General features: G+C 35.4%; 1 protein-coding gene across 4 annotated transcripts in view; it reads left to right on the top strand.

Moving 5' to 3' along the window:
- Positions 1 to 22525, top strand: part of grid2 (glutamate receptor, ionotropic, delta 2) — a 608583-nt gene that overhangs the window by 386445 nt on the left and 199613 nt on the right. For all 4 annotated transcript variants that reach the window (XR_015935866.1, XM_088628644.1, XM_088628643.1 and 1 more), the window contains exons 7-8: positions 13741 to 13902; positions 17798 to 17917. Coding sequence is in view for 3 of the 4 variants with exons in the window: in XM_088628644.1 (XP_088484770.1) it covers positions 13741 to 13902; positions 17798 to 17917 (282 nt within the window). In the remaining variant the exon portion in view is untranslated. The remainder of the gene's footprint in view (positions 1 to 13740; positions 13903 to 17797; positions 17918 to 22525) is intronic.

The raw sequence follows: 22525 nt of genomic DNA, 5'->3' as shown, positions 1-22525 counted from the left end.
CTCATTTTATTACTGGCTTTGTTAAAGTAGGGGTGTGACCTACAGTAGTATTTGAGAGACTTCAGAAAAAAATATAATATACTGTATGCTGAGGTGAAAAAGCTATTGATCAAAGAACATATTTCCTCCTGTCAAAAATTGCATATGTAGTTCATTCTAATCTGAGAAAAAACAGAAATACTGAATGTGTTTCACAAATTAAAGAGAAAAATTAAAGAGAGAGAACCCAATACTCACACAAGATACATAATTGTAAAGGATTTTGAGTTTATGTTATTCTGCTTTATATGGTCAAGTGTTTCGTATCATTTGAATAGTATTTCTCACATTATGAACTTCCTTACACCAGGGTTCACTTTATTCAAGCCTGTGCATAATTGTGGGTAAACTAAAAACTAAGAAAAACTAAGGTTTCTAAACATGGAACAAGTATTAGATTACATTTAAATAAAAGTTGTTAAAATCTGAAATGTGAAATTATTATCCTTAAGGTGCCTGTGCTTTGAAGGCTCTGTGTTTTTCTTGCAAAGTTATTGAGATCTGAAACATTGTGTCTCAAAAATAGGTGTTTTGAGAAAATTAAGATTGTGAAAACCGTGACGAATAACTAAGTATACGTATATTACATTATAATATTATATATATATTACATATATTAATATATATGTAATATATATTACTGGGAAAAACTAAGGTTGCTGCTGGAAGAGGTGTTAGTGGGGCCAGCGGGGGGCGCTCACCCTGCGGTCCATGTGGGTCCTAATGCCCCAGTATAGTGACGGGGACACTATACTGTAAACAGGCGCCGTCCTTCGGATGAGACGTAAAACCGAGGTCCTGACTCTCTGTGGTCATTAAAAATCCCAGGGCGCTTCTCGAAAAGAGTAGGGGTGTAACCCCGGTGTCCTGGCCAAATTTCCAATTGGCCCTTACTAATCATGGCCTCCTAATAATCCCCCTCTATGAATTGGCTACATTACTCTGCTCTCCACTCCCCACTGATATCTGATGTGTGGTGAGCGTTCTGGCGCACTATGGCTGCCGTCGCATCATCCAGGTGGATGCTGCACATTGGTGGTGGTGGAGGGGAGTCCCCATTACCTGTAAAGCGCTTTGAGTGGAGTGTCCAGAAAAGCGCTATATAAGTGTAAGCAATTATTATTATTATTATTATTATTATTATATATTATACTTAATACACATTACATAATAATGACATTATTATACTTCAGTTTCAGTGATCTTTTTAATCACACTGTGTTATTCTAGATAATTATTACTGTATATATTTATATGATTTCATGTTAAGGCTTGTTATAAATCAGTAGAACTAGTTTTTACTCCCGCCATTGACAGTATTCACATTGTCTAACTCATTCATGTTTTTAATATATTAATATAATTTTAATATATAACATATTGTGATATATAAAAAATAATAAAAATGTCAATATAGTGTGCATGTTATTTACCACTCAGTAACAGTTAAAATGGACACGATGTTTCTAAAATAACCACACATGAACGAGTCAAAGAAATTGATGCAGATGTTTACAAAGAAAGTGGAATACTGTACTACTACCAGCTGTATAAATATAATATACAGTATTTAAATCTATAAATTAATATTGTTGATGATATTTTTAATATCTCTAATGATAATTATATTTTTAAGATCTATAAATCAATATGTTAATGATAACCAAAATTTCTTTTGTTACATGATTCAATATTTATATTCCCTATTAAGTGAGTTTTAAAAAGTACTACATTTTTTTACAACAATAAGGACAGCAAGTAATAATAGAAAATGTTAAAACATTACAGGTTTCTAAAAACGATATAAAATTAACATAGAGCCAACACGTCAAAACTTCCAAAATAACAACAGTAAATGACTGAGTTAAACTTTGATACGGAAAAGGTTTATGAAGAAGGTGGAATACTGTTGTGTATTTTTTTATTTTTAGCTACCTCTACCAGCCATATATAATATGTATAATATATATATATTTCTAAATTAATCTGCACTACCAGGAACTAAACATCCAATATGTGTTCTGAATAGTAGTTCAATGCTCAAGAATCTTAATGTATATGTATATACAGTACTGTACTGTATATAAAGAAGTTTTATACTAAAAAATCCGTTAGCCAAACATCCATTTTCTGACTTGATAACGGCTCATTCTGTGCAGGGAGTTTCCAGGTGAAGAGAGTAAGAGGGAGATTTGCCTAGCATTGCTGGGGGCAGCTCTGCAAGAAAGTAGGGTTGCAATGACTTTTGTCTTTTAATGTAGTCTGTGCACAGTTGTCTTCTGAAAGGCAGGCAGGTGGGAGAAAGTTCATCCTGGCTATAGCTTAGTACTGAATATGCTTAGATATTCAGAATGTTGACAAGAATAAAGAGTTCAACTATTTACAGAAAGTATTTCTTCAACATCATTTTGTCCTTTTTACTGATTCACTCTCTCGGCCTGGCATCTTGGACAAAAGTCATGACTCGGACTGCTAGTAATCTTGTGGTTGGAAAAGTCAGATTGCCAATTTAGTTGGATAGAGAAGAGAAGCCAGAAGTGAGTTTACCAATAAAAAATAAATGAACTGCTAGCTTTTAAGGTGCAACATCATAGCTCTTCACCACGTGGTGGTGATTGGTCAGGATACTATCAGATACAGTATACCCACCTGGTACCCACACTGCCAATCTTTTATTGGTGGATCTTCCTTTTAGTGATGAACAATGACCTTGGACCGGTGGTCTTGGAAAGAAACAGACTACAAACTCAGTGGAGCTCATCTGTACATTATATAATTAGATGGTTCAGCATTGGGTAAAGCTTTATGATGTATTTTATCTCAAATACTTTCCACTGAATATACACAGAGGTCCAAGGTGCTTAGTCAAGGCAACACAAAGATTATTAGAAATCTTTCATTCAATTCAACACTCAATTCTAAGTGAAATAATAGAGTTGGCTGTTATACATACTGTAGTAGGCTCCCCATAACAGAATTTAGTATTTTATTTATTTTGTCTTTTATTTTTCTTATGTCTTTTATTCTTTTTTCACTCTCCTTACTGTTTCCACTGAAATAAAAAAAATACTCATTTACTAACTGCTTTGGACACAGATTCAAGTGGCACTCCTGTAATTATATCACCCCAATTTTTTCATGTACATATTAACTGTACATTAATCAATACTTAATACACAAAAATGCAGTACTATACAGTACTCTTAATGCTACTGCTTAAAATCTAAAGATTAAACGTAAATAAATGCTATGTATGAAAGGGCTTCTGAAAATCTAAAAATAATATAAATTTATAAGCACCTTTCAAGAAACTCAATATCTATCATATTATATAAGCTCTGTTTGACTGCAATATTATTATTGCTAGTGCAAAGAAACGTAATGTTAATGTTAAGCAAGACCTATCTTTTCTAAATACATGATGACTGTCCCCTCAAATACCGTTTCCATACTAATGATCCTCTATCCTTCAGATAGTTCAAATTATCGTTTCAATAACCTTGCATGTAATAACTGTAAGACTTATTGTTCTATAATTACTTGGCTCAGTTTATGGATAGGTGCTACATTAGCAATTTTCCAGTCAATTTTGCTTCTTCTGAGGTAATTCTATTTAATGCAGAACATACTATTTAATGCAGAACTTTCTTTGCTCAGCCTGGAGCATGTTGTCAATTTCTTCCTTCATAAACACTCATAATATTCATTTTATATATTAGCCTTTTGCTTTCTTTGTTCTAAATGTTTTCCATTGTCATCACTGAGTCACTCTGCTTCATGCTTTACTGTTCGTTTACTTTTTTTTTTATTGTATCCAGCAGTATTATTCTCTTTTCTTTCTCGCGGGTTGTGGTTGCATTTAATTAAATTACACTTTTTAAATGGATGATGCACTTTATTCATCATAAAATCTAATATTCTAATCTAATCTAAATTGTTTATGTTTTCTAATCTTTGTTTTTAAATTGTTATCCAATCTAAAGAAAGATCAATGAAAAAATTGAGGTGTGAATAATCTGGAACGTTGTATATTCAGAACATTTTCAATTATTTTATATTTGTTTTTGTGGAGTCCAAACAGATTTTAACGCATTCATGTATTATTATTTCTGTGACAGACAAGATTTTTTACTTAAATTATCTGTCACTTCCATTGTATCGATGGTATGAATCTATAATATGAATAAATGCAAATGCAGTTCAGAAGAGCTGAGTGTCTATTTAGTCTATTATTTTTCATGATTTTTCTTTGGAAATGCACTATCGGTGTTCAAATACAATTCATAAATGCTCAGGGTCTAACAGTATTCCAATAGATGTCATTTTCAAACATTCAGTACCTTTTACTTATAAACACTTTTAAAATTTCACTCAAATGTTTGACATCTTCCCTGTGGTCCACGGTTTAAAATATGAATACAGACAGGGTGCTTTGAGTTCAGCTCAGCAGAGTTTTGATTTTCTGCAAAATTAAATAGATTTTCTTTTCAGACTTATTGGAAAGAGTTATTGAATGTTCCTATAAATGTGGAATGCTTGTGGCCTTAATGGTTAATTCAGTAGCTATAACTTCATCCAGGCAGACCGTATTCACAGATTTCAATTTTCGATCATGTCATGTAATTTGCTAAACTGCTTTATACCATACAGTGTCACGGGAAGCCGGAGCCTATCCAGCAAGCAATGAGCGCGAGGCAGGGTACACCCTGGATGGAGCGCCAGTCCATTGCAGGGCAAGTGTAAGCCAATCCTACATGGGGACAATTTGGAGGCCATGGTAAAGGCCGAGGGGAGAAATTTGGCTCAGACACTGGAAATAACTCCCTACTCTTATCGAGAAAAGCCTGGGGATCTTTAATGACCACTGAGAGTCAAGAGCTCAGTTTAATGTCTCATCTGAAAGACGGTGCCCACTACAGTATAGTGTCCCCGCATTAGGACCCACACAGACCGCAGGGTGGGCACCCTCCGCTGGTCCCACTAACACCTCTTCCAGCAGCAACCATGGCTTCTCTGGAGGTGTCTCATCCAGGTACAGACCCTGCTTAGGCAGTTGAGAGCGCCAGGGTGATATGGCTGCTGGTTATCAATTTTGATCAGTGTTACAGATTTGCATCTGCGCTTGCATGTGTTTCTTCTGTATTACTAGGCCGGTTCATTCCATTTTCCCTAACTCTGGCTCCTTTACTGTGCCCCTGTGCTGTACACATCACAACTGGTTAAATGTGTCCTCTTGTGAATAAGAACAGAAAACCTCTTGTTTGAGTGATTTGTTGTACTAAAAATATCTAAGATAACAGTCAACATAAATGCTTTTTTCTCCCAAATGTAGTCTATAAATATAATTTATCTCCATTTTTTAAAAATGTACTGAGGTATCAGACACATTTCATTTCCCCATAATAGAATTTTAGCACATGAACTTACATGGACATTTGCAATTTTCCAATGGTTTCACCAGCTGTTTCATGTTTTTCTCTTTATTGCCTGGCAATTACTATACTTTTCTGTGCTTTACTGCACTATAGTCTACTTTTACCGTGGTAACTGAAAGATCTTTGTTTTTCCTACCACCTACAGTACCTCCCTGTAAACTTTAATTAATGTGTTTATTTTTGTTACACTTGGCAAGAAAATAGGTGATGGGAAAATGGGTTTGGAAGGCTTACTATAAATCTGAAAAAAAGTTTTTTTTTGTCAGCAGTTTTCTAGTTCATCTGGAGGTGAAACAAAAACACAGAGAAAAAAAAACAATAAACCACCGCAAGGTTAAATGGGGTGAGCTGTGGGAAAAAAATGCAAGTTAATACCAATCAGGTCACCAAGAAGTGAAGATGGGTTTTTAATTAAGAAGCCAAAATCAATTCAAAGTCTACAGCATTTTCATGTATTCTATATTCATTTTGACAAATGTGATGTGGTTAAGTCTAGAAATGGTATGTTACATTAACCTTTGTGCTTAGGAAAACTTTGAAATAATGTATTTATTTGTAGCTTGGGTCATCTTGTCTATTTCGCAGGCTGCCTCTGTTAGTCTCTCACTTGCAGTTGGCAGCAGTCTGCAGGTTCGAGATGTATGACATGCAGAGAAATACAGTCAGTTTGTCAATTGGCAACATGTCAAGAAGACGCAAGAGTCCCATTTTTAAAAAAGTACAGTAAAATTAGCATGCACAGCAAGTCCCACACCGCACAGATGCTTGTAAAATGCAGGAACAAACATTGCTTTGCATTTAAACCAAAGGGAGAACAAGGCTGGTGGTTTTCAATCAGACTTTATGTTACCTCTTCGGTCAATTGTGTCTAAAAAATGTTCTCCCAATTCAATTGATATTCCACATAAATGCAATCTATATCAGAAATAGAATGTCCAAATAGAAACTGAACAGAGGATGAATTATTATTTTTTGGTGTAAGCTGCTTGACACATTAATTTTTCTTACTGTACAACCTTTTCCTCTGAAGGAGGAAATGATCGAAGAAGACAAGATGCTGGTAATATCCAAACAAATAATTACAGAAATGTATTCAAATGCTGACATGCATCTTGTCTGTGTGCTATGTCAGCATCTCAGACTTCAGGCATTCTGCTGCAAACACACTGTACCAGAATGACCCCTGTCTTTAAACTGCTGAGAATGGCAGTAACATCATAGTTGTGACAGTGACAATGTACTATCTCTCAACTGCTGACACAACTGGAATAGTCTCTTTTTTTAAACACAACTGAAACATCTTCCTACCTTAATGGGACTTCTTACCTTGTGGCCATTCTAAATATAACAAACACTATTTTAAAAATAGTGCATGTTTCTTTTCTTGAAGAAAAGCAATTATGATTGCTATTAACATACAGTATGTGATCTATATTGCTGTGCCTCATCTTATTTTTCCAGACATTAAAATTTGGACTGTTTGGATGGTAACTGAATATATATTAGTTGTGTGCCAGCATGCTGCATTTATCTTAATTATAATGTAAAATCTGTACAAACTGTACAATCAATACAATATATAAAAATGCTAGAATCCTACAGTACAACATAGTATTGTGTTTTGAAGGTACTGACTTTAACTGACTGATCTTTGGATGTTCACCTATGTAGCAGAGTAATTAGACCTATCAGAATATGCTGGCAAGACCAGGATAGATAGAGCTTCCTCTCCATTTCTTTACCTTCTTCTGTTTCTATAGACATGACCATAACAGAGCTTACTGTTAGAATAAAAGCCACTTGCTTTTAAAACATCCTTGATGCATTTCATCACAGCAAGATACATTTAGGGTGACTGGTGAGTGGATTGCTGTAGTCCTGCAGAGGCCTTGTTGGAGGTCTGCTGCAAACTTATGCCACTGCCAAACCAGATTTTCAAAACACAGAAAAAGATGCAGACAAGAGGAAAAGCCATTCAGTCCATCTTGGTCCTTTGAATGCAGTATGCTGTAGATATTTACGCAAATGCCTCAATTAGCAACTTAAATTAGTTGTAAGCAGCTACAACTGCTTATGTTTGCTGCTCTGTGCAAACAAGTACTATATCACTTGTTTATTTTGTTTTCCTAAAAACTAAACTTTTCTATGTTGCTCTCCAGTCCCACTTTCCTTGTTGAGTTTGCAGTAAATGTTTAAGGTTATTTTTGTGTGCCCTTCAAGATGTTTAATACCTACTGTAAATCATAGCTCATTTCAAGCTAAAGTGATAGCGTTTACTGCACTTTTACAGTACAGTATGTTTCAGAAGTTATAGAAGCAATTCCCAGGTTCTTTAAAATATATTCATTTCTCAGTTAAACGATGATGTGCACTAAATACACTCATAATAAATGCAGCTGGTTTGTTGGTTTTTAAGAATTTGCATTTTTAACAACTGAAAAATATGAGTGTTAATTTGCTTTCTATTTTTCAGTCATGGATGACTGCAGATATATTGGAAACAGTCAAAGCTTATTATTGTGCCTATTATGAGAACAATAAGCCCTGTGATTCAGAGCTTTAAAAATAATTGATTATTTTAATGAGTTGGAAGAATGTTTAGAGTAAGTCAAGGAAGAAAACGAGAACTTGGTCTTAATGAATCCATACATGACTATTAACTAATGTGTAGAACCGTTCAAAGTTGGTGATATTGTCATTTATGGTATTGAGGAGTGGCAAGGCCGGTAGGCATGCTACCTCAGAGCTCCAGGGCCCTTGGTTCAATTCTGCCCTTGGGTCCTTGCCTGTATAGATTTTGCATGCTCCATGCTGTGGAGCATCCATACACATTTTTGCTGTGTGTTCCTGTTTTTTCACACCTCCCAAAGATTTCTACTGTAGGTTTCGTTCTTTGAACCCCATTTTACGATAGAACATGTCATGTCATGTCATTTTCTGGTCATGCATGGGATATGATAGAAGGTGCTGGCACTTCTATTTAGAATTCAAATCATGAAAAGCATAGAATTGCATTATTTTGTGGAATCTTTTTTTTTTTTACTAGTCAGCATCTTCTGAAAGTGATCTCCAGTTAGCAGAAAGTAGCTGAAATATGCTTTTTGAGCACTATCCAAATTTATGACTGAAATTGTTGTTGTTCTTGTTTTTTGTTCAACATGTAAAATTGCATTCTCTGTAATTTTCAGTACTTCATACTGTTTTTTGTTAATAAACTACAGTCGCCCCAGTCATTGCAGCACTCTTGCGAAACTCAGATGCCAGTTCACCTAAATCAAAACTGGATCGATTATTTCAAAACTGACTTTCCTCTGTAGTGCAGCCTTTGAGTTTGCCTAGAGTCCTTAACTTCATTGTAAAATCATCAGTATTTCCACATAAAAATATAATTTCTCTGCGTGGAAGACATTGTGTTTTAGTGATGTTTGGTTTTGGAAGACCTGCTTGTTGTGACTGCGGATCGACCCTATTTATCTGAACTAAGCAAAAGCCTAACTTTTAGGTTTCTTTAGCACATCCCTTGGTGAATACTGGATATCTAAAATCTCCAAGGTGGAGAAAACATAATTTCCCTGCCTAACATCCACTTTAGCACAATTCACTGTTTATTACTCTACAGTACAAGCTAACTACACTTTAGCATTTTATTTCCTTTCTTCTTTGTCTAAGAAGAGCTAAGCTTTCTTAGTGACCCAGGGGGAGAAAAATAATCACAGTCATACATATACTACTTTAGAGTCTTGTTTCTGATCAAAGACACATATTGTACAATGATATTTTACCACAATGAGGAAAAAATGCTTCTGGATTTAAATTATAGTTAAAAAGCATTAGTTTAAATTTTGAATTTTAGATGTTAAATCATAATTCAAAAGATGAATGCTTTACTTTTTATTTTTCAAGTTGAGTGACCAGTACATTTAAATACTGTTAAATACTGTCCAGGCATGATCTGAACTGAGGAAAGGGCCATGGTTTTCAACCAGAAACTGAAACTCCCACTTTATATTTTGGGGATTTTTAATTATTTCTGTTATCTATCAAATCTAATTTTCATTTTTTTTTATTCTGGATTTGTAATTATTGGGGGCCACAAAATGCAGCAAAGTGAGAGGCGCATAATGGGAAGAGCACTTAATGCTTCATGAAACAGAGCATCATTCTCTACTTGCCCACTTGTGGTTCCTCCTGCATGAAGAAAATCTAAATGTCTGCACTACGTCTCTCTCCTACTGTAACTGCCACACCAAGCCTTTATTGACTGGGAGTTACAGTACTGCAGCTAGGAACACCAAAGCTGTTTGCTAAGGACTTTACATATTTAGTGGGAGAAAAGATTTATTGAAATCAGTCCTCTGTCCCAAGTAGTTAGTGAGGGTTTGGTGCAGAGAATGGTTGCAAATAGTTCACATATACAATAACTAATTGCACCCCCATACCATAGCATAATGCACTACAGTATGAAGTATGTGTGGCTAAAAGAAAAATGTGTGGCTAACCCTCCCTATATGAGAAATATAGTACTAATACATTAGCCTAATATTAATTAAAATAACATTGATCAACTAATACAAACAACTGTATTCACAAACTTATAGTCATCAGCTAAAATAAACATGAATCCCTCCTCTGCATCCAGTGGATACCTGCACTTTCCCTTTCTGTCTTCCCTGCTCAATAATTTATATGCCTCACTTTAAAGAAAGGGGAAATAAAACTGTCAGTGAGTCTGTAAAGTAATCTCCAGCCTGTCATTTCCCACTTTCCCGACACAGAACCAGGAGTATTCATTACAATACAAAAATAAGATCGTGTTGAGATACAGATACTGGTCAGTGGGTACTTTGGCAAGGGGCAGGGCAGGCTCACTCAGTAGCTACAGTAGATTCAGTTCATGATCTTATTCTGTTGCACGACTAAATTGAAAGTTGAGCTTAACAACTTTTGACTTGGTTACCATACCCTTTCCAAGACCCTTTCAGCCAGGCCAAATTGTGATTAAGCAAATTTGCAGTTCTCGAGACCTTACTGGATATATAATATCAGATACCTAGCTCTCAAAGAATGAAGTTTTCTTCCAGCTTAGTAAAGGGAATCACACCCCAGGATAGAAGAAGCATTTCAAAGAAGTGGTAAAAGCAAATATTGAAAAAATTCAGCATTGATATGAACTCCCAGGAGATCATGGCCTGTGACTGAGCCAGATGGTGGACTATCCTGGAGGAAGTCCAGCATTTTTATACACAAAGATGTCAGAATGAGGAAGCAAAGCAAAGTGTCAAAGGATTGTCATGATCAGATTGCAAAGTACAACTTGGTATTTCCCTGCTCAAGCTGCCATAGAGAGTATAGATCCCATTCTGGCCTCTTTCTTTGTGTTCAAGGGAGAGAACCATCGTTGACGGTGAGGGATAGCTGATGACAATGTAAGTTTGGGATTGATACTGGTAATTACTATATTCTGTAAGATTTATATTGCTGTGCCTGTTTCATCTTGGGTCTGTGCCAAGGTTGCAGCAATCCTTTATTCTGAATTATTTCATTAACTGTAAACCTAAAGACTATATTATTTTATTTTTTTAGAATACATAATGACAATTTCAAGCATAGTTTTTTCTTCTGTATTTCCAGTATTCTGTCTTGTTTTAAGTTTTATTGTTTGAAATTGAAAGCCTTGTCTTATGGAATCCCTTTGGTTTTCATCTAAATGTGTTATACTGTATAATAAAAAAATAAGTAAACTAATTTAATTTTAAAGATGACTTTGCAAAAATGTTTTGTAGAAAATTATCTTATGTGAACCACCTGTTAATTGATTATTGCTAACAGGTGTTTCTTTTTATCTGTGGTGGGCTGTGGTGTAAATTTCACTGGCTCAGATTCCTGGATACACCTGGCACTTAGTTCTGAGACAGTGATGGAGTGTTAAAAATCCTGCTTTGAAAACTAAATGGGGCAGCATATGTCTCTGCTTCTTATACTGGCATGCATATCTGCTGCACTCCCCTTTCTGTTTGAACAAACATGTGCCTACGATCAGACAGAATGGCAGAGGAGTGACTGTGGATCCAAGCCACCAGTGATCTCATCTGAAGAGTATCAACATAAACACTGCTTTACAGAAGAGCTTTATCACTCAAAGCTAGTTTATGGATATTTCATCATCGTGATTGATGAGCTCTCCAAGTTAGCTTGTTAAGCCTCCCAGTGCAGCTATACTTTAGACCTGCCTTAGATGTCTCAGATGGCATGAATTTGAATCAACCTACAGCTGGCACAAGAGTTTAGAATGCTGACTGTGCCATCTTTGGGCTCTTGCTGTCCAAGGGCCATGAATTTGGAGCTCTGGCAAGGTCTCTAAAGCTTATTGGCAGCATTCATGGTGGCATGCTTTAGGCAGGATTTATGGTGGATTGAATAGTTGTCAGTGTCTGGGTGGTAAAAATTTAGTGGCAAATACAGAAAATATGCAGACAGCTTCTTATGCCTGTATAGCTTCAATACAGCCACAGAAGAGAAAGAGGGACTTTGTAAACTACTATCAGCAAAACAGCCTGCAGGTCAGGCAAACACTGGGTACGCTTTCACTGCTGAACCTATTTAATATTCCCACAGCAAATAATTAAATAAACATATTTGTAATCTCTGGGGGGCTGACGTTGTCTGGTGATGCATAAAAAGATTCCTTTGGAGGCAGGTTGAGGAGTAATTTGTTAGACAAATCAGGTCTATTAACAAACCTTGAACTGCTCTACTTAGGGTGGATTGCTCAGTGTATGTATTGCTGAATTTGTCACACCCATTCATATTCTATTTCTAATTGGAAAGCGTTGTGTTTTTAACAGTTTTCTGTAGAACTGATGAATGGGAATTCATAAACATACTGTATACAGTACATTAGAATGTCACTCCCCAGGGTTACAAATGCAGTACACTGTAAAGGTGTCTTTATCAAGATTAGAAAACTTATAACTGGTCTTCAGGAAGATGGTTTTATAAACCACAGTTACAGCATTTCTTCTCCTAATAATAACAATGAAGACAAGCCAAAAAGGTGTACTGGTTAAATCATGAACTGATGCATACTGTATATTACACAGTGTAATCAATTATAATATAATTAGATTTCTTAAAATATATTAAATATGTCTTTGTAATTTTTGAAAGCTTTTTAAAGGTGATGGTTTAATATTTGGTTTACAAATAAATTGATTCCTGAGTAAAGAGGTCCCAGGGTTTTATGAAATTCAGTTTTATGCACCTTAACTCATGACCACACACGCTGAAACTTAAGTGGTCCTTTGGTGTCATTTCATAAATATCTGTGTTCTTATGACAATCTGAAAAAGGATCTGTAAGGGGTTTTTATTTTGAAGATGTAATGAAAAAGAAAGCTTGAGGGTGTTTTGCATTTCCATGTTTGGGTGAGTGCCATATTTCCCTGACAGATAACAAAACACCCTGTATTTTGGTTTACCAGACTTCCATCTTGTGCTGTACATATGCCAAGTAATTGATTACTTCACATCCCCTGGAAATACAAAAATGTCTCACTAATAATATGGTCTGACTTAACATGTCCATATGTTATTGAAAGTTATAGAAAGTCTTTAGCTCAGACTAACATTCATGATAAAAGGAGTATCAGACTTTCCTCGGTTATTTTTTTTATAAACATGCCTTTTCAATGAAATCAGTAAGTAATATTTCATGCACCTTCCTCTTAGGCTTTTTGTATTGTAAATAAGATCACTTTATTGGCCATATACAATTTATTTTATTATGAATTTATCTTTTTCACATACCCCAACTTGCTCTCAATGAGACACACAGACAGGGAGAGAAGCTTGGGGTCAGAGCGCAAGGTCAGCCATTTATACTAACCCCTGGGGTCAAGGGCCTTGCTCAGGGGCCCAACGGAGGAGGATTCTTCTACCTGCCACAGCATACGAACCGGCAACCCTGCCGCCACAGGCCCAGATCCTTAGCCACAGAGCCACCACACCACCCCAAGTAGATAAATAATCTGTGTAAGGAATTGGGTAATGGTAACAATGACATTTCTGCATTTACATTGACAAAGATTTTTAATTTGTGTTTACAAGAAATATATTCACTTGTTAATAAACTGATCCATTACCTCTTACCTTGGCGTCTCATCACTATTTAGGCGGCAGTTACTGGGACATTGACTGTTTATATGGATTTAAGAAGATTATATTATTTGTTTTACTTTTCATGAATTTCTTTCCTCCTTGTTTTCTAGATTACAAATCGCTACATCTACGACACAGTTCTGTTGCTGGCTAATGCCTTCCATAAGAAACTGGAGGACAGAAAATGGCACAGCATGGCTAGCCTGACCTGCATCCGCAAAAACTCCAAGCCTTGGCAGGGCGGACGGTCCATGTTAGATACAGTGAAAAAGGTACGATTCATTCACTTTTGACTTGTCTCCTGAAACACAGGAGGCCCAAAATAGGATGTGAACCATTCCTTCTTCTTAATCGCAAATGAATGCTATCTAAAAACCTTGTTATTTGTTAAAGAAAAACAGCCTCCTACCTACAAACCGCAAGAAGAGAACAAGGCACTTTGATGTTAAATGTGACAAGGTTTTCATGTACAGTATGAAGATAAGGAGCGTGATCACTTATCTGTTGGCAGTTTGAAAATCTTACCCAGATACTGTACTTCTTGAAGGATTCTAAGGAACCAGTGTTAACAATAAAAGATGAGGCGTTGATTCTGTACACACACACACAATTCTCCTACTGTCACTCCTAAATCCACACCCAAACAACAACAACAACAACAACAACAACAGTAATAATAATACAATTTTTTATATGAAAATGAATAACAGAACTTCAGTGATTTTGCTCATAAAGCAACAGTACTGTATACACTGCATATTAAGTAGAAATAATTGATTTTGCATCCTATGTTTCATTAATGTTTTTGAAAGCCGCACTTGTTATACAAGGGGGCTTAAATCCGTCCCTGACATTAACGCCGTATTGTAGCTGATAAAAGGAAATGCGAGTGCTCTGGTTAATTAAAACAATATATAACAACCTAAAACACGCAGCTCTGCCTTCAGTCTCTGTTCTCCTTGGTGTCTGCTTCAGGCAAGGTTTTGAGTCTTTATCCTAACAGGGCCCTTTATGACCCTTCATGGCAGGAAGAAAAAGATGAGCTTCTGAATTTCAAGGAGCTCACTGCTGGCCGTACCACTATTCTGAAGACACTGGGTACACCTCTCAAATTTTAGCTCTGTGATTTGTGATTTCTCAGAGGTTTGAGCTTCATGTAAACTGCACAGCAAAACATGGCTTTGTAGATGAGGACTGAAAAACGAATAAAAGAAAAATGAGGGGGGAAATGACAGGTTACAGCTCTCCAAGGTCAAACAATGCGAGGTTTCCTGCAATAGCTGAAGGCAGTCTCTCTGCATTAGTGATTGTCAAGCCAAATGTTGGAATCACAGCCTGTGACTGCCTGTGGTAAAGGCAGTCAGGTAATAAAATAATTGCAGCATTAGAATTTGATGAGATCAGATATTGAAGAAAGTGGTCATTTTCCTTCCTTTTCACAGATTTGATGCTAAACGTGCTTGATAGCTGTCATTTTAAAGTTGCTTTTTGAGACAAAGGCTATGACTTATCGTAGGCCCTTGTTGTACTGGAGGTCACATGTTTCCAATGTGAAAATTCATAAACTAAAGAGGAAATTCTCATTACTGTTCTTCATATGTAAATATTCTGATTAATTCCAATAGTCCAGAAAATTATTTGATAATACTTATTTTTGCCCTAACAGAGCACTGAATTAGGAAAGAGCACAGATGCTTGTTTATGATAATTACTAGTACCGTGATCAAAAAGACAGGCAAGATAAATCATGTGTAGAAAAGAAAGGAGACACACTGAGGAACTGTGTTGTGGAAGGTAACATTTTGAGCATGGTGTCTTCTGTTTGAATGACAAGATCATGTCTTAGTTATAACAAAAATTGCTTTGCTTCATTATAGAATGCAAAGCTTCATTATAGAGAAAATATGTAAACCAGCTGTGTGTTTAAATTGAGGGATGGGTATACTTCAGCTAAACTGCTGTGCAATTTCTGTATACAATGACTTTTTAGGATAAAGAGCAGCAAAATTCCTTGTGAACTAGGGCATATTTAAATCACTTTAAATACCCAGCTCCTGGTAAATAAGACTCTTAAAGATTTCTCAGACTTGACAATACATAGTATTTAAACACAGTGCTCTCCTCAGTGTTGTAGAATTTAATCTGTTGTTGATTAATACATATCCTGCAGTACTATAAACATCTTTATATCTTCTCCAAAGAGGTCTGAAAGGTACTTGAAAGGAATAACGTGTTTGTAAATGTAAATAATCAGCCAGAGGAGACTTGGGTGTGTGCTTGGTTGGGGAGGATTGCAAAAATCAGTAAAGCAAAAAATAAATAAATCAGTGAGTCACTTGGGATGAACATAATTAAGCTAGCTGAGCTAGAACAAGAGGCTATTTTCCCACACATAATGGTAAATATTTGCTCTCCCCACAGGAACACTGTGTTTTTCCAAACAGAAATGCATAGACTATTTGTATATAGACATACTAATTATTTCTCTGCCCATATTTGGCCATCTGCCTGACTTATCTCCACTTACTGTAATACCCCATAAAAGTCAAGAATGCTAAGTCATTTCCTATGATACTAAGGGCAATACAAAATTGGGGAGAGTTTTTCTCTTGCATGCTTGTAAGCTTTCTCTGCAACAGTGAGTAATAGAAAATTCAGATTAACAGTAATCATTTTTAATTATTATTACAGGGTTAGATGACAGTTTAGCAGCAAGTGCTACTGGTTCACAGTGCCAGGGTCCTGGATTCAATTCTGACAGGCTGTGTTTCCTCTGTTTGGAGTTTGCACTTTCTCTCCCTGTTTCCATGGTTTATCTCTGGGCACGTTGATTTCCTGTCACCTCCTAAACGCACGCTGGTCGAGTTTGATTGGTCATTTTCAGCAGTGGCTATCATCCCATATGGGAAGGTGCAGTCTTGTCCCCTCAGTTCAGCCCATACTCCCCGGACAAGCTCTGGCTTGCAATGAGCCCATCCAGGATAAGCAGCTTATTGATAATGAGTGGAGGGATGTTTCATCAGAAGTAAATGTGGTATTGTGTTTTCCACTCTGTTATTATTAATCAAATTTCAAAACACTGAGTGCAGATAGGATTTAATAGGCTTCGTTATGGAAAATCAGGAATAAAAGATTAACAAAATGTCTTTTGTAATTGCACCTCATTGAAAAAAAGTAAGGCATAAAATGCTCTTTTCTGTGTAGATGCAAGAGAAAAAGAAAGGAGAGTAATTAATAAATCTTTGCATTTATATAGCACTTTGTATCCCTAAGGATCCCAATTTTACATAATTGGAGGGACCCACATTATCCTGCAGACATTCTCTAACAACAAACCCACTGCCCAGCAGAAGTGGAGGGGGAGGAGGGAGAAGTGAGATACTGCTCCACCATTTGAATTACAGGGAGCTTTATAGAAGCTTTACTGTGAAAACCCAGAGTGGATTTTAGCCAGGGCAATGAGGTTAACCCCCTTTTCTTATAAATATGGCCAAGGGATCTTGGTATGTACTGTATAGCAGAATTACATGATGGATAGAAAGCAAGGAGTTTGAGACATCTGAGATTAATTCCATTTAACTGGGGTGAAGCACTCTGTGAAGTATTGGGTGGATTACTCAGAATCATTGTTGTTTTTATCTATATGTGTGTCAAGGATTCTGTTATCATTAGCAGACTTATCAGATTTGCAGGTGAAGCGAAATTATTTAAACACTCAACAGCAATGAAAATCCTAAAGGATTCAAACAGATTACAGAATCTAGCCGAGAAATGGCAAATTAAATTATATGTATTATATGCAGATAAAAAGACTATACAGTATGAATAGAATAAAAGCAAAGCAACCTAAAGGTGTCAAATTGTAAAGAATATCCAGAATTTCTGTGAGGAGGGGAAACTGTAAGCCATTTCCCTCAAGCTACATACTGTATACTGCAAGTCATTTGAAATGTAAAATATTGGTGATGATTAAATTGGACTACCCATTTTATTTAGGAAAGGTCTATAAGGAAAAAAGGGTACATTGACTCATGTTGACTTTAATTTTGCCGAAGAAGAAAACATTCTGTTTTGCTAAGGTCTCATGTCTCTTGAAAATCAAGAAAACATTTTAAGAAATAATAAATCAGATTTTATTTGATGATTACTTCTGTTTCTGCATTCCAGGGTGGAGTCAGTGGCTTGACAAGCTTCCTAGAGTTTAATGAAAATGGAACAAACCCCAACATTCATTTTGAAATCCTGGGGACTAACTATGGAGAAGACAGGGGTAGAGGAGTCCGCAAGGTAAGGAAAGATTAAGAGACTAGAGGAGAAAAATATATAACCTTCCTTTTTCTAGACAATCGTTATCTCTCTTTGGATATGGAAATAATTTCTTTGTGGGTAAGCATAACTCCTTTTTGTATAGTTGGGATTCAGCAATGTACACTATGTAACTGTTTCATCTTGTATCCATTTTATTTTCTATTTTTTGAGGGAGAACTGAAAATTAAAACAAATGTCAACATCTATTTTTGTATATTTGGTGTGCACATAATGCATCACATGCCATTGTTGTACTTTTAAGTCTTCAATATCTCAAAGTACCATCTCTGCTGAGCTTCAGTAGCTGACCTTGTGGTGCTGCATGCCAGCTTACCAGTATACAGCACCACACCTATAGGACAGCAGACCTATGGTCTGGTATATTGGTCGTATACTAAAACGGGGTAATGGGGTAGGAAATACTTTCATTAATATCGACACAAATAGAATTTTGACAAGCTTGAATATAACATTACATATTAATTTCATTGACACGAGTTGCAGAACACATCTAGAACTTAACTTTAGATAAGCTCATTCCATTGAAGGTGGAAACTCTGAGACAGAACTGTACGCCTCTCTCTGCACTGGCCTAAAGGAGCTCAGAGGGAAGACTAATCCTACTCATCCAATTTCACCTCATCAAGTGCTAATTAAAATTTATGTGAAGCTTTCCAAATGTTAAACAAACAGAGGTGTGTTCAGCTCATGCAATATGAACAGGCTTTAAGGCCATGTGGCTACAGATCTCATTTTAATCTCTTGGTTGCAGTTTACAGAAAAATGCACATACTGCACATACTGCACAGTGATGAGCATCAATTTAATTTATGGCATACTCAGATTATTTTAATAGACTATCTAACTAAATTCTTAGCAGTTCTGCCCAGGGCAAAGAGTAAAGTTTTTATATTCCGTCTATTCTCCAGTCAAGACCAGGAAACCTTGCAGATTTATTTTCCATAATGTGTGAAAAAAGTAACCTTGGGAAATGAAATTCAATGGCTTTTTTGAAAAATAAGAAAGTCTCCTAAAATATCTTAGTGTATTTAGATGCTGCTGTTTTGCATACAGTATGTTGAACCAATGCTAAGATTAGGTTAAAAACATGACCTGCTTGCCTTTTAAAAATTATGAACTCAATATTTTTTGTTTTCTCAAAATCTCTTTCTCCTGTGGTTGAATACCAAGTTTTGTAACTTGTTTAAAAACTTGCAGGTGAATTGAAGTTGGACTTTGTATTGTCCTAAATATACGCCATCACAATTCTTTAATCTCTACAAACATATCTGCAAATTCAACACATCTGAGAGAATAAAAGCCATGCATTTGTTAAGCTAGCGCTTTGTTAAATGTGCCCACAGCACAAGTAGATGTCATTGAGAAGGCATATACAGTATAAGCACAACTACAAAATGTAATTACTGCTGGTGCCACATATTTAGGCACCTCAAATCAACGCAGTACAAACAAATAGACTAGAGAATAAGTAAAGATTGAAATGGTAATTTAAAACAATTACATTTACTGATGTTCAAACAATATGTTATAGTTAAAATATCCAAAGGTTTAAGAAGTGTTTTAATTCACTTCCAGAAGTAATCATCTTCAGGGATTACGTAATTCTGTGTTAAAGTAACGAGTTTAATTGATTGCATCTTTAGGTTTATTTCCCATTTATTTCTTTGTAAAGGGATAAGTGGGTTTGCCTGTTTTAAAACATAGATTCATACATAATGACAGAAACATTATCCTTTTTTATTCTACAGAATATTAAATCACTCATTTGAACTTTCACTATTCAGTGCATCTGATTCCTCAGACACTGACTTTGTTTTTGAGCTGCTAAAAGTTAATAGCACAGCCAAAATCCATTAAGACACTTACTAATGATATTAAAAAAACTGTGAGCATTTGATTTAATAAATCTGACTTATTTTTACTAATGTATCAGAACACAGCAAAACACCTCTTCCAGTTTAATTACATTAAAGTGATTTGAGGCTTTAAAACTATTTAACACATGAAACTTAACACATAATTAATAAAATAATCAAAAATTATCACATCACGTTGCCACCCTCTGGCCAAACTAAAAATGCAATTAGCAAGTGTCAAAACTGGTTATAAAAATAATGAATAGGTGATTGTTTTGTTACAGTAATTTGTGTGTTTTAGAAAATAAAATATGAAAAGAAACAAACCTACATTCAATAGATTAAGCCAAGCTGTATCAACATTGATAGGTCTAAAATATAAATATGATATATGCTTTATACTGTAGGTATGAATAGTGTAACCTTTAAAGTTATATATTCAACATACTACTTAGTTAAACATCAAGTGATTTCACTGCCTCCTTCCCTCAAGAACTAAGACAGATTACAAATTAAATTGTCAGATTTCATTAGAGATAATGGCTTGAGACACACACTATTTTAATACTGTACCATGCTTCCAAAGATGAAATTAATCTTTGAGCACAAACTAATTGCATTAAGTCAGAATCACCAAATCATTGAAGATGAATACTTGTGCATGAATTAAAATGCTTATTAAATCTTTCAATTTATAAAAGATTGTGTTTGTGTTTTAGTGAATGTACCTTTTTGTTTTAAACTTACTTTAAAGTTATCTGTCTTGCTTGTTTGTGTTCTGGCCATTTTAGTGTAAATAGCTCAGCAGTGGTAAATTTCTTTTAAAGACATGCTTAAAACCATTGACAAATCTGACAGCTTTTCTTGCATAAACATCACAAAAACACACAGTATCTTGACTGTGTCCCCTTTATGACATTATTTTAAAATTGCTGCAGATGTAATTCTAGCACATGATTACTCTTTCCAAAGTAGGAAATATTTTTCATCAATTTCATGAATGACTGGGTGCATGACATAACATGGAAGCAATATACTGTAGATACTTTAGGAACAGGGGAAGAATTTCTGAGCTCTTCCATCTACTGCACGTGAACACATTTGCAGAATCCTGTAAATTCTGTTTAAATAAATATAAATAAATCATATTTTGAACTCTGGAGCTTTGGAAGGAAAGGTTTCTGGAGAACCTTGGAACTAACTAAATTGTATTTCAATCTCTTGGTCAACAATTACTGACCTTACTGAAACTCTGATGTGCACTAAATAATTAGTGGAGTACCACAGGGTTTCATATTAGGACCACTGGTTTTTCTTTCTTCTCATACAGAAATTTGACTTTATATAAAGCCTCCCACGATAAAAGGCCCAAGAAAAGTTTGCATTAGATACATGAAGAGCAGGTAGAGTGGGGAGTTACTTCTGTTGACGAAAGGCAAGGAGTAACAAAACTTTGTCACCACCAGCATTCATCAGGACTCCATTTTACATTCAGACTTGCTTTGTTCTCAAACTCTGTTCTCTGCCGCATCCTCCATCTAGAGTATCACCTTGTTCTTTTTTGCTGAAAATTGTGAATAACCTGTATTGCAGTCATGTTTTATTTGTGATAAGTGATGAATACAAAGTAGAATAATGACATTTCTAATACAATATTTATAAATTTATTAAATGTTTTGTTTATTTTTATTGTGTTTGTTATGTATATTTAGTGTTAATTGTCATTATAGGGTTCTAAAATAGTTTTTCACTAATCAAAATCTTTTCTTTATAAATATACTGAATAATTATATTTTTTATAATTCAGAATAGTTCTGAATGTACGTTTAGAACTTATGTAAAATCTGTTATGGATAAGGCTTGTGAGTAGAACTTATAATTAAGTCATAGAACTGAAATCAAGGGATGAAAACTTGTACAATGCACTATGAAGACTTCCTGTATGGTTATAGCTTTTGATTTTTTAACATTTCACTAAAGATAATTATGAACATAATATTTTGTAACAATGTCAAGGAGTGTTTAAACCTGTAGTTTTAAAATTCCTTGAAAACAAAATTGCACTGTTATATTCAGATGTAAACACAGAATTCTAAAAAAGTGCTGTCCTATGATAACTTAAGGAAAGATCAAATAACTTTTACATCTGCTCTTATTTCATTCAAAACTCTTTTCTAAACTGAAATAGAAAGAACAAAATTCAATGGTTTTATTTAGGAGATGACATGAGATTTTTTGACAACAGTTCTTGTGTTGAATTCACTAGCAAATTTCTATGTTCAGATGGACTCTTAAGTGGCCTCCCTTTTAAACTGTGCCGTCGTACAGATGGGCTTTCAAGTCAGCCATAAATTGACACATTTGTAATCTGAACACTGCTGCTAAATCTACTGATAGCTCTCATGCTCTCTGGTGACATGCTGCCTTGAAAGCAACAGTACCTCTTTTTGTGTTTGGAACCCCCTGACACACACATACACACACACACACCATCCCCCACTCCACCACTGACAAAAGTATCTTAGTGATGGATATCTCTGTAGATAGGAATTCAATCTCCTATCTGTTTTGATTTTGAAAAGGCTAGAATTAATGGCATTAAACAGAAATCGCTGTACAGCATACCAATCGTTGACTACTTCTAGCAGTCTTTAAACACCTCCCTTATTCATATCAACCACTGAACTTTGGATTTAGAATTTTAATGATG

The sequence above is a fragment of the Lepisosteus platostomus genome, chromosome 4 (assembly GCF_059453375.1).
Source record: "Lepisosteus platostomus isolate fLepPlt1 chromosome 4, fLepPlt1.hap1, whole genome shotgun sequence".
In the NCBI taxonomy this organism is placed as follows: domain Eukaryota; kingdom Metazoa; phylum Chordata; class Actinopteri; order Semionotiformes; family Lepisosteidae; genus Lepisosteus; species Lepisosteus platostomus.
The sequence above is the reverse complement of the archived record's forward strand: the minus strand, read 5'-3'. Positions and strand labels throughout refer to the sequence as shown.